General features: G+C 43.9%; 2 protein-coding genes across 2 annotated transcripts; both read right to left on the reverse strand.

Moving 5' to 3' along the window:
* Positions 1–3,087: 3,087 nt before the first annotated feature.
* LOC133887110 (purple acid phosphatase 17-like) lies at positions 3,088–5,876 on the reverse strand. Its single transcript, XM_062327030.1, is given in 8 exon segments — positions 3,088–3,180; positions 3,182–3,206; positions 3,728–3,795; positions 3,903–4,031; positions 4,168–4,295; positions 4,546–4,653; positions 4,763–4,919; positions 5,769–5,876. Coding segments are annotated over 7 exon segments (708 nt in total). The 5' UTR covers positions 5,769–5,876.
* A 6,608-nt stretch (positions 5,877–12,484) lies between these two features.
* LOC133886435 (heat shock 70 kDa protein BIP4-like) lies at positions 12,485–14,491 on the reverse strand. The gene has a single exon (XM_062326142.1). It carries the CDS (start codon positions 14,489–14,491, stop codon positions 12,485–12,487), a length of 2,007 nt encoding a protein of 668 aa, XP_062182126.1.
* Between the last annotated feature and the right edge of the window lie 2,937 nt (positions 14,492–17,428).

A 17,428-nucleotide genomic window follows, 5' to 3' on the forward strand; every position in this document is an offset into this window, starting at 1 on the left:
GTATCCTAGATGCACGTAGTAGAGAGTACCTAATGTAACCCGACATACGTTCCTTCCCTAAGACATGTTATGATTAGGATCGGCGCACTAATAAGTAGGTCTTAGTGCGAACCGTACATGCCACCTTTGTTTCCTCATCGTATCGTCGTGGTTACAGTGTATTGATATGTTTTCACCATGTGTTCAATACTATGTTTGTCCTCGTTCCCACCCCATACCCACGTAAAATGCTGCAACTACTAATTATTGATTTTTTTCTCCCGTTATTACATAACCTACTCCAAATTTAATTTCTTAATTTCCTTAGACCCCTTCCTTTTTAATTTCTTTAATTACAAAAATAATACATTTTTAGAGGATAAAATGGGGAAAAAATTAATTTTACAGGAAAAAATAGCCTTAACCGTCCTCTGAGAGGGAGTCTAGGGCTAACCGCCCCCCTTAGAGCCTAACCGCCCCCTGAGAGGGTGGTTAGCCCCTCTTGCCGCCCTCTGAGGGGGCGGGTAGGCCTACCGCCCTCTCAGGGGGCGGTTAGGACCCCTAACCGCCCTCTTAAAGGGCTGCAGCCCCCTGAGAAGGCTGCGGGCACCTAGTTCTGTAAATATTTTCCCCCGTAATCTATTTATTTAAATTTTAACTAAAAAAATATAAAAATAAAAAAAAACTCCTTACATCTCTAGATGTTGGAAGGCCGATAGAGCCCTGACTGATGGGCTTGACTGTAATTAGTTCAAGAGAGGCCCACGTGGGACTGTTTCTGGGCCTTGGTTTCGCAAGTTCATGGCTCTCTCTGCACACTTGGTGAACAGTATTTTGGCCAGCCAACGGCGGTGGGCAAGGCATCCGTAGTTCCATTTCGTGTTTTTGTTTCCAGAAGAAGAAGGGCGTCAGAATAGTACCACTTGGATTTATTACACAGAAAATACAACAATCTCCTCCACACCAGAAAATCGGAACAATGGTTGCATCCACTCATACAATAATCAACTAGAAATTAAAAAACAATGGTGTGTCTCCCTAATCAATCAATCAATCCAAACGCATGCAGAAATAAGGTGCCGAAGCGTTGCAGCAAGGCCAGGAACAATGGTATGCAGGGGCGGACTACAAGGGAATATTGTGTAATAAGATTCATACATTGTTCTATCTGATGGTGGTTAAGAATAGACATGGTGAATTATTACGGTCTTCCTTAGCCGGTCTAACTTGGTTAGCCAAAGTGGAAAATAGGTGCGGTTTTCTTTGTCCAAATGGAAGGTGAGGAAAATTTAAGGTCTGTTTGGCAGAGCTCCAGCTCTAAATTTTTTTGGAGCTGATCATCTCTAGCTTCATAAATTTTTGAAGCTAGAGCTATGAACAGATTGATGGATTTTGATTGAGACATCCTGTTCTTATTTTGGATTAAAAATAGATATTTAAACTACTTTATTTTATTCTACGAACTTCAAATCATGTATAGATCTCGAAGTTGAAGCTCTGCCAAACAAAGTCTTATACAGATCCCATCCCCTAACCTCGTGAAGCACTATGATCGACACCAAAGAGGAGACCGGGGAATAGAGATAGACTGTTCTTCTTCACTACCTGACATGTATTTTACCTGTCAGGTAGATTCCTGCGAGGAAAACTTTTCTTATTGGCTTTTCCAATTTTATGACAGTTATGCCCCATTTGGATGTGAGAAATGGTTCCGTTTATCGCCAGAATCACTTGAATCCGTGGCAAACACACCTACCACAGATCAATCAGAGGGAGAAACAGGTAGAAACGTTTTGCAATTTTTGCCTGAGCGAGAGAATCGACAAAAACTGAGTTTTTCAAGTGAAACACCTTCCCCTCTGACACACAATCTTTAAGAATCCGAATCTATTGAACTAGCTAAACGATTGTACAAATTGATTTAGATTTGCAAAAGAAATGTTTCCCCGAAAGAAACCAAATCCAAAATATTTCTAAAAAAAATTCAAAACCCTACCAAACAGACCCTTAGTGGCTTGCGAAAGATCTTATGTTCTTGTAGTGGTATTGGCTCGTGCTATTTTGTGTCATATTTATGACATCTGGAGTAAAATTGTGGGACTGATCTGCAATGGAATAGTCGAACACCGATCGCTACACATCATATATTTATCTGGTACTTCATATATTCAATTTTGTGTTCTGTTTTCAGAAAGGCATCAGAATTGTACCACTTTTATTTATTACACCGAAAATACAATTATCTCCTTCACACAAGCACATCGCACAGTACACACAACAATGATTGTATCCATCTGCACATAATTTTAGATATTTTTTCTAAAGGAGTCTGCATCAAAATGGTTAATTTTCTGTCCAATCATCATATTATAAAACAGAAAGTTTTCTGTGGAAACTCAAACTTCCCATAAAAATAAAGATTTTTCTTTGGCACTTACAGAAAGGCTAGTCTAACCAAAAACAGCCTAGCAATCGAAATTGAAATTGTTAGTTTGCTAGGTTTATTTGAAAAACAACATAGACTTTGGTTTATAACCTCCAAGTAGCATTGCTAACATGTCTGTAAATTGGCTACCCAGAATGGAATCAGCTTAAGTCTCAAATTTCGGTTGGGACTGGTACTCTTTGTTAGGCACTATGGTTAAACAGAAGTATGGTTAAACAGAAGTAATATTGTGTTTGATAAAGTAAAAGTTAACTCTTATATGTAAGTAATCTTCAGAGACATGCTAGCTCTGCTTCTGGCCCTTGCTGCGACGGGAAGAGGACAGGGGCATGGTGTGCATTGAAGACCACGGTCATGGAAATTTCACCATGTGTGAAGGTTTATCAATAGGCTCTGTCTGTGAGGCTATATAACCCATGTTGGTGTCATAAACTTTTGTTGTTCTTAAACGGTGTCTTTTCTAGCCTAGTGCTACGATGATGTAATAATTGACGGCTATGTGTATGTTCAAAGGCTGAATAACCTTTTTTGTTCCATTATAAAAAAGATAGACATGCACAAAGGTGCTGCAATTTAGTAGTAGTGCACCGGTTTGGTGATCCCCCAGCTGTGCAGGACGGTGCCGGCGACGTTGTAGAAGGCGAGATGCGCCTCTGCCTTGGTCAGCCGCAGCGACATGAACCCCTGTCCGTCGTAGAAGAACTCCAGCTTGTCAGAGTTGGGTGTGAAGACGCCGCGCCAGGCCATTGACCCGCCGCCACTTGTTAGGTACTGAAGCGGACTGCGGTAATTGTGATTATGATGAGAGAAGAAACTAAAGAATATGAAATTTTCTTATCAATCTTGTGGGCAGGTATGTGGACGGGCATGTAGTCTGATGGCAAAACCTTCAAGGTGAGAGTTTGAGCCAACCGGGTTCGAGCTCCCATCCCGCACACCTCTATTGAGGTGTGGGTAAAGGAGCTCTAGTTTAAAAAATAAAAAAATCTTGTATGCAGGTAGTACTCCCTCTATTACTAAATGTAGGATGTTTTTGACATTTCACGGTATCCAGTGCAAGATTTTGACCGTGATTGTACTTTCTTGCATAATATACTAGTGAAGTAATATATATTATATGATCCCTTTCTTATATTATAAATCTAATGAGATTGTTTTCATGCGTTCAATTTATATATAATTGTTTATATATTAGTGATCAAAGATTTAAAAGTTTGACTACATGACTCCCCCAACAACGCTGTATATATACTTCGTGATGGAAGGAGACTTCAACTTGACATGCAGTAGTAGATGGCTGACCTGTCCCTGCTGCTGATGTGTTCAAGGCAGTGGTCATGGCCATTGATGTAGAGGTCAACCCCATTGGCCTGCAAACATTATATGTTGCCACGGGAAAGCGAATTAATCGATTAGCCAGATCACAATGACAAGGAAATTACGAGCAAAAAGATGATGAACAATGCCATGAACAGACCTTGAGGATTGGGAGGAGCTTCTGCACGAGCTCTTCGGTGTCCCCATGCTCACTGACGCTCCTGATGGCATGGTGGCCGACGACGATCTTCCACGCCGCCTTGGACTGCTTCAGTGCGGTGTCTACATCCTGATGATTTTTTGGAGTTTCAGATGAACACATGTTATGGAATCAAATTAATTGTCGAAAAGATTATAATTAAGCATCGATAGTGTGTTAATTAATCACTGTATTTTCACGGATATGATATCAGTAGTTGTTGTACCCTGAGGACGTTTGCGATGTAGGACTTGCGAGGAGCGACCCCTCTCCAGTCGTACGTGCTGTTCTTAGAGCCGTTCCAGTACTTGAGGACGAAGGGCGTCGTGTCGACGAAGAAGAAGTCCGCAATCTCTTCAATTTTTTCAGCAAGAAAAAAAGACCCAAATGTTTCAGAGTACATAAATTCAAAAGTAGGAACTATGCATGCGCACATATATACGTCTTCTCTGAACGGATTTAGTTTTACTAATTCATAAGCTTTTGGGCGAGAGGGTTGGTGCAGAATGGAGGCTCAAATTCATTCATAATGTGATAGTGCAAAAGTGCTAAATTCAAGACTTAGCTGGAGACTGAAAACATGCACTTTTACATACGCGCTCACCTGCGTTGACGATGAAGGACTTCATGCAGATCCATCGGCTGTCGAGTTTGCGAAGGACGGGGCTTAGCTGCGCAAGCGCGTCGCCTCTGTAGTCATGGTTGCCAAGAACTGCATGCATGTCACCAAGACAAATTCAGCCTTTACAATGGATGGCCTGACTGAGCAATATTGCTCCGTTTAATTTGGACAGTAAATTGGAGTAATGTTGAAACATTACTTGTGTACCAGGGCTTCTGGAGGCTCTTGGCGGTGTAGATGTTGGTGAAGGACTCCTCGAAGGCCTTGTCGTGGACGCCGGTGAGGCCGTTCTTATAGAAGTTGTCGCCGACGTTGACGACGAAGTCGATGTCCATCTTCTCCCCTATTATTCCCATCTGCAAACACAAATATATGCATGTTGCCAATATATCATGAATTCTAGTCAAAGGTATAGTCAATTACTTGCTTTGGGCTAGCTGATTCAAGAGTTGCTCAGATGCTAATACAAATGTATTATAAACATAGGAATTGCGCAGCCAACTTCTTTTTTAATCCACTCATTCATTAATTTGGGTTGAAAGTATTTTTCATTAACTGTAAGCATATATATTTTCTTGGGCCTGCATGTCAGTGATTGTTCAGTGAATCGAGGACACCATTTGTACTGGTGATAAAGCTTATTTTGGTTGCTGGAAAATAACTATCAATGTGAAAAACTTCACAGGATATTCTTGTCAAGAGAAACGAACATTTTGAGTGCATTTCTCCCAAGTCAGTTGGGAAAGGTCACCGCGAGTGCAGACACTTGGCGGCGTATATAGCCTGAAATACTTTTGGTTGCTTCTTGAAAATAAATACACCTATTGGAACAACAAACATGTGCTTTACTGCATTTATAGAGTGACGACGATGCTAACCTCCACAGCATGGCCACATGGACTACAGGTAATGCATCATATATGATTCAGCTATTTAATTTCTTGGCTATTATCGTATAAAACCATATCTCCTAACACTTGCCAGGAGAACTTGTACGAGGCATATAGTTTTTTTTATATAAGTGAAGTGCCAATTTATACCTATTTTTATCCAAGTGAAATGCCCATGAATGAATATATGATTCTTTGAACATATTTTTTTTTATGTAAGTGAAGTGCCCATTGATGAATTGGCAAATTAATACTGAAATCCCATGGATAAAAGATTAGCCCTGCATTTGTACACACAGAAAGGAACATAAATACCTGCTTGGCAACCAGGGACTGATTGAAGTGGCCGCGCCGCCCCCAGTCGCCGACGGCGAGGACGGTCAGTGACCCGTCCGCCGCGGGCGGGTGCTCCAGCCGCGGAAGTTTGGCGATCACCAATGGTGGCACGACGACGGTGATGAGTAGGAGCGCAGTTGGAGCCATGACGAAGCCCCAGAGCCTCTTTTCCATGGCTGGCCGGCGGCTAGCTCTCTCAGCCTCTAACTGCTCGTGGCGTGGAGAGGGATGGGATGGAGGACTGAGCTAGGAGAGGGAGCTGGAGGCTGCGGCTCCGGATGAGTGTGCGCTGTGTGTATTTATAGGTGGAGCGGCGGGGCGACGAATTAATTTAGGCCGAGCACGTTGGCAGGCGCGAGAAGAAAAGAATCTCACGGCCAGGTAATGGGACGGAGGAAGGCGTGATCAATGGTGCATGCTATCTCTCCCTCCACTTGCATGTGCTCGGGAGGCGTTATGCAACGAGGCAATAAATGCGGGAGGCACCCATGGCAAAAAAAAGAGGGTAGAGGCACAGCAATCGAGGCAATAAAGGGTGCGAACAGGCATAAATGGCTGGGTGTAGCAATGCATGCAATAAATGGCTGTGCACTGTCCGTCTGTTGGAAGGGTACTCGTAGTCATGGGTGGATCATGGATGGATCATATGCTCTCCAGCTATAAATATTTATTGTTTTTGATTTTTTATAATTTCTAATGCACAATTTTAACTATTATTTTTTAAACATAATTATAATATATTATGAAAGTATTTCTCAAGATAATTCTATATATATAATTTTTATATTTTCAAACTAAATATTTTAGAAGCTATTAACGACCAAAATTTAAAATTTTGACCATATCTTGATCAAAATGATAAGTATTTATGACCGAAGAGACTAGTTTGGTATACCTAATACTCAATTACATTATATTTTAGCCTAAAAAGTCATAACTATGTAGCCCAAGCTCATTACAAATAAGCAGAAAACAAATGATAAGAGTTAGCAGTGTGTATTAAAAAAATCACCATTAGACTTTATTGATGATACGAGAAAAGATGATAGATTCAAAGGCCTAAATAATCGTAGTGAACTCTCTATTAGGTTTATTAAAATAAATAAGTAGGCTCTTTATGATTTGGTGTACTTGCTTCTTAAATTGATATTGATCCTACAAGTGACAACGACAAGTGTTGAAGAGTATTTTCAACGACGAGTTTAGTGAAGAATAAGTTGAGAAATAATATGGGCGATAAGTTATTGGACAATTGTTTAGTCACATTTATTGAACACGATATTTTTTCCAAGATAAGTGAGGATGACATAATCGGGACTTTTATGGTCATGAGAAATCATAAAGTAGAGTTTTAGAGTAAGTATTTTAATATTCTATCTATGTAAGACTTTATTTTATATTTGAACTATTTATATTATAGTTTTTGCAAATTTCAAACTTATTTGTTGAATTTACAATGTTGAGAACTTTTAATATATTTATATTAGATTTTTAGTAAATTTTATAATTGTATATTAGATTAGAAAATTTAGAGTGTCCAACGGGCACACCCAACGATGAAATTATGTCTCCACCACTGCTTACAGCGGGTGGGAGGTTGGTGGTAGCCACCTTGGTGTGCCACAGTGGTGCCACCCTGCCTTTGATTGGGCGGGAAGAAAAATAGCCAAGTCAGAGGGCGATTTTTTATCCTCCTGCTCCATTAGTGGGTGATTTTTATCTCCCGCCCACTGAACAGATAGGAAGAGTCTAGTTTTGTCAAATTCGAAAGTAGATGCATAGATTTCAATTTTCTTTTTAAAGAAATATAGAAATAAAAAATTCACAACGGATTTCTTACGCTCAATTGGCTGAAAACATAAAAGATTCTAGTCAAACGCTTTGGACCATTCGATTCAACGACCTTGTTTGTTTCTTCCACCTCCTGATGGGTTTCTCTATTCTTCTCTCTCTTTTAACTCAATTGTTTTAAACGAACAAAAATGAGTTAAATCCAAATGGGCAGTACATTTCCCTCGAAGGGAGGAAAAGACCACATACAACACCACCCTAAGAAACACCTAGGGGGGGGGGACATCGGACTATAACTCGACCACCAAAAGAACTAGATACACGAAACTACAACAAGCTACAACTACTAGACAACACAAAACTCTTGAAAGAAAGTGAAGCCTAAGAAATTGCCAAAGACAACAACCCGGCAACATGATCCTAAAAGACACAACCAATGGCGACAACCCACCTCAATGGCACCATTAGCCTTATTAATCTTGTCCAAAGAGAGTCCATGGTCAACCAACAATGGAGAAGATGATTGGGAGGCATCCATAAGGATTTTACAGTTCGTATGCACAACAAATTGTAGGGGAGGCCTTAGGTTGCATCATTAGTGGTTGCTTAGAAGGAAACTCCTATTGTTGAAGGTCGCCAACTGCTCCTCTAAAATATGTGAATTAACAGTCACAAGGGCTTCATCTATATCATCCTTAGTGGGAGCCACCAGTGGTGAAGCATCAACTTGGAGATTCTGATCTTAAGCGTGGGAGTTCTCGAGTGAAGCCTCATCTTGTAACTAAATTGAGTTGCAAGGGGCAACCACAGTTAAAACCAGCTCTGGAAGTTGGTTGCCTACGAGGACTATTGAGTGACTCTCTAGAGGCAACGGTGCAAGGTTGTTCGGATCGATAATGACATGCAACGACTCCTTGATTGACTCATCAGTCTCAACTGAGGACAAGAACCTCGGTGTAGAGGGATCAAGGACACTTTCCTTCAAGGCTTTCCTGGCAAATATCTCCATTGTAAGCATGCCAAGTGGGACATGAAATTATCAAAATTTGCATGAGCGACTGCATCCATAGGGATTGGCGAGGTAAATCCATCAAAGGACAGAAGCATCAAGTATCAATTTGATGAAGGAGATATCATCATCGTCCTTGAGAGGGCACCATTCCAACAGTTCTAACACAATTTTGCTGAGGGGCTCCTTTGTCTCGTCCTCCTCCTCTTGTATCCAGCGGCTCAGTGACCACCTTCCCCACCATGGTAATCCAGATTTTTCGAGCTTATTTTCTTTGCCTACTGCCGGTCTTCCGCAACCGCCATCGAGGCGGCACCCCACCTCACCGCCCCGCGCCCCCCCCCATTGGCCGCCTCCATAGGCCTTCCCTTCAAGCTTGAGGACACTCGACACCCATAACCCTAACCCTCAACTATATTCTAGTAATTGAATATTGCCATATATGGTTCAAAGCACCATCGACTAAGATTTTATCGATTTTCAGTCACCTGAGATCTAGAACTTTCCCTACATTAATATGCCTTTTGGACCATGGTAATTTTGTTGTACTAGTTGTATAGAAAATCAGCTCACGAGAAATCGATGAAAATTCCATGTTTCCAACTACGCTTAAGTTAATCTGTGCCAGTAACTCTAGTCCTTAAATGTGTGCCAATATTCGGTCATCTCAGGCTCTCAGCCAAAAACATGGATATAATGGGCTTGTTGTGGTGCATAGGCCAAATTAGCAATCCGAAAAAGAGGCCGGGCTTTCAAGATCATGTGATGTTGTCCTGAAAACTCCTCTAAGACAAATAACTACTACAAGATAAATGCCATTCCGTCCCTCAAAAAGAAAATAAAAATGCAGTTCGAATTCGGTCATATCTTAGCTCCATGTCTATGTGCGACGATCTGAATAAATAACCGACTATGATAACCGTTACTATAGCCAATTTCTTGGATCCAACGGTGATCACATTTTTTGAACCAATTGTGATCACGCTTTCTATACTAGTGCTAACTGCCATGTTTCTTTGCGTATTACTTACTAGTACAAGGTTTAATATCAGCTAACTCGTCTTATGTCACCAGTATCTTTTGTTGTCTAAGACCACTTCCGATGTGTTATTTCTTAGGTGATATCTTAGAAGAGTGAGATAGTAAGAAATTTATGTTAAGAAATAAGCTTTCAATATATGGTGTCTATATGTTGTTTGTTTAGATCTCCTAAGACAATTAATGGTTGCATGTAGTATGATCAAAACTATCATTTTGATCATGTGGCCAACTATGTTGTTTTACGAGAAGAGGATGGGTGAGTAGTGCTTGTGTCATGAAGACGCATATGATCAAATGTGGGGAGAGAGAGAGCATAAGAAAGAAACTGAAGTGCTCCAATACGGTGTCTTACGTTTTGGATGGCTCAACCAGTTAGTTTTTTCAAAAAGAAACAAGCTTCATTTCTCTTCTCTTTAAATAGTTTGTCACATCAGCTTTTTATTTATGTGGACACCTAATTAATATCTAAGAAACCAATTATATTGGAGTATTGAGAGAGCCCAAACAGTCACAATTCAAGTCCCATTAAGCATACCTTACTTGGGTTTATGGTTGTCTTCCCAGAATTTGATCCCAAGATCTCTGGGTTGGTGACAACAGTATCAAACTAGCACATACATCAATCCTTCATCTTGAGCATTGTCTTAGCATATATCGGGTACTACTAGGATTGCGCTCATTTTAATTAAATTAATTCCTTGAAGTGTTGTCATTTAAAGGTATGTTAGCATGAGGCATGTCGAAGGATGAACGTGTGCTAGCTCTCATTGTTTTGGACAACCGGTGATTCAATTTAACCGAGGGCAATTTGGACGGTTCTCTACAAACATTAACAATAGCACAGTTAAAATACAGTGAGTAATTATACAAGAGACACAATAAAAAAAATATTGTATAACATCCCATCTAAATCACAAGAGGTCAGGGTCCTTTATTATACTTTAGTTGACGACTTTAAGAAGTGATTATGGGATTTCATTAGACAGACCAGTGCTCTAGCTATTTCTGAAACTTCATGTAGACAAAGGGATCCTTATTTTCACTTGGATTCCGTCGTTCTGAATATTTTCAGTTTGGTTGCCCACTGTTTTGAAATAGTGGGCTTGTTTTTCTTTTTTCAATACCACGGGTTATTCCATACAGCGGCTTCCAGTTGCAAAATTCACTTGATGTATGTTTTGGATGCCAGAGTATATCTGTAAAGTGAGCTTGATGTGCTCTCCTATTTGGGCTTCCTTACAACTTTTGTTTTGACAAACGGAGCATCTTTCCAACTAATAGATGCAAGTAATAACAATTACAAAGTAAGATCAAAAATGAGAAAATGCCTTTTTTAGTTATACTTTACGGATCTAGACTTTTGCTTTGGATAACATTGGTGCCTAGGTGAGTGGTTCAAACTATTTAAGCACATGTATAAAGGGCGCTTGCATAGGACGAGATAATTTTAATGTGAGTGCTTAATGATATGACAACTTTCTCTTTCCTTAAGCACCCTTAAAGTAGGTGTTTGCATTGGAGATGCCCTTAATAGCTAACTCATCTTATGCCACTAGTATCTTTTGTACGGATATAATTGGTACTTAATGGTTAGTTCTGGATCAACACTTAGTTTATTTTTTCTTAACTTAATTAGGTGAGAGTGAATCTTTAGTATGTTTTTTTTTTGAGTTTTGGGTCATCAACCGAATGACCCAGAAAATACAAAACGTGCATCCCTAATCTTTGGTTGTCTAACGGTCACAATTCGAGTCCCATTAAGGACACCTTACTTGGGTTTATTGTTGACTTTCCGGAATTTGATCCCAAGATCTCCGGGTTGGTGACAACACTATCAAACTAGCAGCATACACCAATCCTTGATCTTGGGCATTGTCTTGGCATATATCGGGTACTACTGGGATTGCGTTTGTTTTAATTGAATTAATTACTTGAAGTGTTGTCATTTAAATATATGTTAGCACAAGGCACATCAAAGGATGAATATTTGCTAGCTCTCATTTTTATTGATAACCGATGGTCCAATTTAACTGAGGGCAATTTGGATGTTTCTCTACAAACATTAACAATAACATAGTTAAAATACGGTGAGTAATTATACAAGAGACACAATTAAAAAATGTTGTATAACATCCCATCTAAATCACAAGAGGTGAGAGTTCTTTATTATACTTCAGTTTACGACTTTAAGATATGATTATGGGATTTCATTAAATAGACAGTGCTGGCCATTGCAATGATATTCTACCTTGCCACTGGAATAGCTATTTCTGAAACTTCAAGCTAGTTGTTCAGCTTTCCAACACAGTTTTCAAGTCACACAGTTCTCCCCATCCGACTGTGCAAAGTTGAACGGTTGATTTGACTGTGTGTTTGATCTGCTACATGGATCGAAGCAATTGGAAATCCGACCCCCGGATCCTTGTTTAAGGACAAACTCATAAAAGGTATACCATGCACATAAAGGGATCCTTATTTTCACTTGGATTCCGTCGTTCTGAATATTTTCAGTTTGGTGGCCCACTATTTTGAAACAGTGGGCTTGTTTTTTTTTATTCAATATCATGAGTTATTCCTAACAGCGGCTTCCAGTTGTAAAAATTCACTTGATGTATGTTTTGGATGCCAGAGTATATCTCTGTAAAGTGAGATGGATGTGCTCTCCTATTTGGACTTGCTTATAACTTTTGTTATGAAAAATGGAGCATCTTTCCAACTAATAGACGCAAGTAATAACTATTAAAAAATAAGATCACATTTGATTTAAATTATAACTCAAAATTAATACTAGGAAATACGGAGTAGTTACAGTATAGATGTACGTAGAACTAGTATGATAAAAATTTAAAGCCGCCTAAAGCTCATCACGATCATCCTCGTCGTTGCTGCCTTCCCGTGCATCGCCGGACCTCTGGTACACCGCCGAGATTACAGGGTTGCACACGTCCTCCAGCTCCCTGAGTTTCTCATCGTAGTCCTCCTTCTCGGCGTCGGGGTTGCCGTCGAGCCACTCGTTCGCCTCCATGACCGCCTCCTCCAACTTGTCCTTCTCCTCGGCCTCCATCTTGTCGGCCATCTTGCCGCCGTCCACCGCGCTTTTGACGTTGTAGACGTACGTCTCCAGCTTATTGCGCGCGTCGACCCGCTCCCTCACCTTGCGGTCCTCCTCCGCGAACTCCTCCGCCTCCCGCACCATCCGGTCGATCTCCTCCTGGCTGAGCCGGCGGTCGTCGCTGGTGATGGTGATCTTCTCCGACTTGCCGGTGCCCTTGTCCGCCGCCTTCACGTGGAGGATGCCGTTCGCGTCCACCTCGAAGGTCACCTCGATCTGCGGCGTGCCCCTGGGCGCCGGCGGGATCCCAGAGAGGTCGAACTTACCGAGTAGCCGGTTGTCCTTGGTCATGCTCCTCTCGCCCTCGAAGACCTTGATGGTCACCGTGGTCTGCCTGTCCTGGTACGTGGTGAACACCTGCGTCTTCTTGGTGGGCACCACCGTGTTCCTCGTGACCAGTTTGGTCATCACCCCGCCGACCGTCTCCATGCCCAACGTGAGCGGTGCGACGTCGAGGAGGATCATCCCTCTAGTGTTGTTGTCGACGTGCCCGCTGAGGATGCTTGCCTGGACGGCGGCGCCGTACGCGACGGCCTCGTCGGGGTTGACACCCTTGTTGGGCTCCTTGCCGTTGAAGTAGTCCTTGAGGAGCTGCTGCACCTTGGGGATCCTGGTGCTGCCGCCGACAAGCACGATCTCGTCGATGTCGGCCTTGCCCAGCCCGGCGTCCGCCATGGCCTTCTTCACCGGCACCATCGTCTTCCGGAACAGGTCGTTGTTGAGCTCCTCGAACCGCGCCCTGGTGAGCGGCTCGGAGAAGTCGATGCCATCGAACAGCGCCTCGATCTCGACGCGCACCTGGTGCTGGTTGCTTAGCGCGCGCTTGGCACGCTCGCACTCGCGGCGCAGCTTCCCTAGCGCGCGGGCATCGCCGGTGATGTCCATTCCGTGCTTGCGCTTGATCAGCTTGATGAAGTAATCCATGACGCGCTGGTCGAAGTCCTCGCCGCCGAGGTGGGTGTCGCCGTTGGTGGCCAGCACCTCGAAGACGCCGTTGTCGATGGCCAGGACACTGACGTCGAACGTGCCGCCGCCGAGGTCGAAGACGAGGACGTTCTTCTCGGCGCCCTTCTTGTCGATGCCGTAGGCGATGGCAGCCGCGGTGGGCTCGTTGACGATGCGGAGCACCTTGAGCCCGGCGATGACGCCGGCGTCCTTGGTGGCCTGGCGCTGCGCGTCGTTGAAGTAGGCCGGGACGGTGACGACGGCGTGTGTGACCTTCTCGCCGAGGTAGGCCTCGGCGGTCTCTTTCATCTTGCTGAGCACCATGGCGCTGACCTCCTCGGGGCTGAACTCCCGCACGTCGCCGTCCCTCACCTGGACACGCACGTGCGGCTTCCCGTTGCGATCCACAACGGCGTAGGGCAGCAGCTTCATGTCCCTCTGCACCACGGCGTCGTCGAACTGGCGCCCGATGAGTCGTTTGGCGTCGTAGATGGTGCGCGCCGGGTTGGCCGCCGCCTGGTTCTTGGCGGCCTCGCCGATGAGCCGCTCGCCCCCGTCGGTGAAGGCGACCCAGGAGGGCGTGATCCGGTTTCCCTGGTCGTTGGCGATGATCTCGACGTGGCCGTTCCGGTAGACGCCGACGCACGAGTAGGTGGTGCCCAGGTCGATCCCGATCACGGTGCCGGTGTTCTTGTCGGCGCCACCATCAGCCGGTGCAGCGTAACTCGGGGCCACGAGGAGCAGCCCGGCGACCAACAGCAAGGTCCACGCGCGAGCCAGCGCCAGCGCCAGCGCCATCGCCATCGCTTCTTCTTCGCGTCGTTGCCTCGAAATCTCTTGCCGGTGCAGCTGATGTCCCTAGTTGTTGTTGTTGCTAAGACACGATACGACGACGACGACGAGGTGGGCAGGGGGCAAGCCGGTATTTATGATCTCCAGGTGAGGCGATGTATGACGTGGACGAACCGGAGGCGGTCACCGACTCCCATCGAGGCGACTCGTCAAAAAGCAGCCGGCCGGTTCTGGACCGTGTGTATTTCTGATCAAACGGTCAGGAGAGGGCACTGACGTGTCTATGCGTCGTCGGCTGGAATCTTGAGACACTAGGATCTATCAGATGTGTAATGTGATTCGGACAATGCAGAAAAAAGAATCCGTTCCGTCCTCTTCTCTTTCGTGAACGTGAAACACAGTTGGTCTTCGAGTTGAACTGTCATGGCCAGACCGAGTTGGAAGCAAACTAGGCGGCGACATGACCTAGGTGCCATGCAGGTTGGTCCTAAAATTTCAGTGGAGACTTCGTTGAATTGAAACATAAAAAATAATTCTTGTATAAATTGTAAATAGAATATTTGGTGCATGTATTAAAAAAAGTGTTTTCGATAAAAACTTAAAGTATATCAGAAAGATAACGTTCACCTCAAAAAATTTGCAAAGATCATCTTAAACAATTTTTTTTAACATTTCTAGATGAGAAGCCATTGATGATGGTATCAACATAAATCTCATCTAGCAATTTCTTCTCACTGTATAAAGTTGCCAAACCAATTAATATTTCTTGAGACATTTAATTCTTAAAGCAAACAAAATTGTTTAAGATGCTCACTTAAGATTTTCTGAAACATGTTTAGAACCCAATCCCAGTTACCAATGACTAAAGCTTCCATCTTTTCAATTTTCACAAGTTTACAAGCATCTCAATCAATTTTATAACCCTAATCTCAATCGCCAATGATCATTCACGTACTATCCATCCGATTTTCTACGAACCCACCTAAAATCAATTTGGCAATCCACCAAAATTACCATCACAAGTGGAATTAACTAAAATTGTAATCTCCCGTAGCTACAAATACACATACAAACTGGAGAGCCAGGAACAAGCATGAATCTTCACCTGGACATCGTCGGGTAGGTACTGGTGCTTCATGGAGAGGTCCATGGTGTGCTTAAGACGCTGGTTGCCAGCGTCCACCACCTCTCGCGGCAGCCGCATGCAATGCCTCCTTGATGTCCAGGTCGTGGTATGGGGTGTGCAAATCATCATATCGGAGGCCTACGGCGGCAACAAACACATTAGAATCTACGGAAAAAAATGATAAGGATCACGGAGATGCCTACGCCGAGCCATAGATGCGGCCGATTGACCCTAACCCTAGGCTTCGACACTCCGAGTGTGAGGAGGTCAGGCGGCTAGGCCATACAATGATACGAGCCGAGGTCATGAGGACTCGAGGAGATGAGACTACAATTATTGGTGTAATAGGTAAGGGGTGCCTCATGTGGCGGGTCCCTGCCGTCAAGGGTCAACCAGCAGCAGATATTGTCAAGACCATGATCGCATCAGGTGACCAGGGCGAGACTCGTGCGACCAGCCCCTTGGTCACAAAGGAAGCTCCTGCGATCAGCCCTTGCTGGTCGCAGAGCAGGTCCTCACCTAACCAATCAGGCCTCTGCCTACTTGAGTGTTCCTTCCTTCCTCAGGCACTTGCTTCCGGCGAGACATGGTCGTGGGGCGGTGTGGATTTGCAGTGACCCATTCTGTAGCATTTAATGTCGCGGGATGGTCTGATGGGTGAGTGTGATGGCATTCAGTGATGGAACAGGGTGCGCAGGATGACTGGAGCAGAGCAGACATTCCTATCCGACTTCAGATGGGTTAGGGGTAGTTGACTTCGTCAGGGGTAGGATTGTCACAGGGTTTGGCATGGTCTGTTTGTTTGTGCATCTTTGCCCCTAGTATATAAATTGGTGAAGACTTTGCTTGTAAAAGAGAGGACATTCTGTAACAAGTTTACCTAATTCATAAGATAATAAACATGATGTATGGCTATTGTCCCACGGAAGGCCCGAACCTAGATAAATCCTTGTTTTCTATAGTCTAGTTTGATATACACATATAGGAAATGTAGATCAATGCGCCTGTCATCCGGTATACCAAGTATTATTGTCAGGGATTATCCTCTAACAGTTGGCGTGCCAGGTAGGGGCGGCTGATGGCTACCGACCACGAGGCCACAAGTCCAAACTTGGCTCAAACGCTGGTCGCCACCGAAGGGCTTATAGGTCTAAGGGCTATCCTAGGCACTACAAACCTAGCTAGCGAACGGCACAAAAAGCCAGGATCCCCTCTAGAAATAACAAGCAGCCGAGCCTGCCCACCGCACGAGCATGGAAAAATTTATATCAAAGAAAGTCCACGAGTACAAAAGACCGCTCGGATAGTGCCCGGGGGCTAGTTCTAATAATTTTATTCACTACCCCTTGGATCCAAAGGTGGTCACCAACGGTCTCGCGAAGCCTCTACTCGAGGTCACCTGCCTCCTTGGAGGCCACCAAAGACCAGTTGATATGATCGATCACGATATCCCCCTGGATTTAGGTAGACATGAACACCAACAGCCTGGAGCAGCAAGTCAAAGGGTGTGATTGCCCGACTAAGGCATTCGTAGAAGTACGCCCGCCGCTGGTCGTTCTCCCTCGATGTCTGCTCCAAGTCCCTATAGATATCGTAAATGATATCAGCCTGTTGAAACAAACATGAAATGAGAATTTCAGTTCATAGTGGTTCTTATGGGATTATAAGATAAATAAATGAGACGTTAATTACACATACTGCTAATGCAGCGTCCTTGTCCCAATGGCCTGGGTTAGGCCTCCGTAGTCGACGCAATGTGTTGTCGGACAGTATCTAGGGTGTAGGTGATCCATGTACGTGTACGTGGGATGTACCACCGCAGG

The sequence above is a fragment of the Phragmites australis genome, chromosome 12 (genome assembly GCF_958298935.1).
Source record: "Phragmites australis chromosome 12, lpPhrAust1.1, whole genome shotgun sequence".
NCBI lineage: Eukaryota > Viridiplantae > Streptophyta > Magnoliopsida > Poales > Poaceae > Phragmites > Phragmites australis.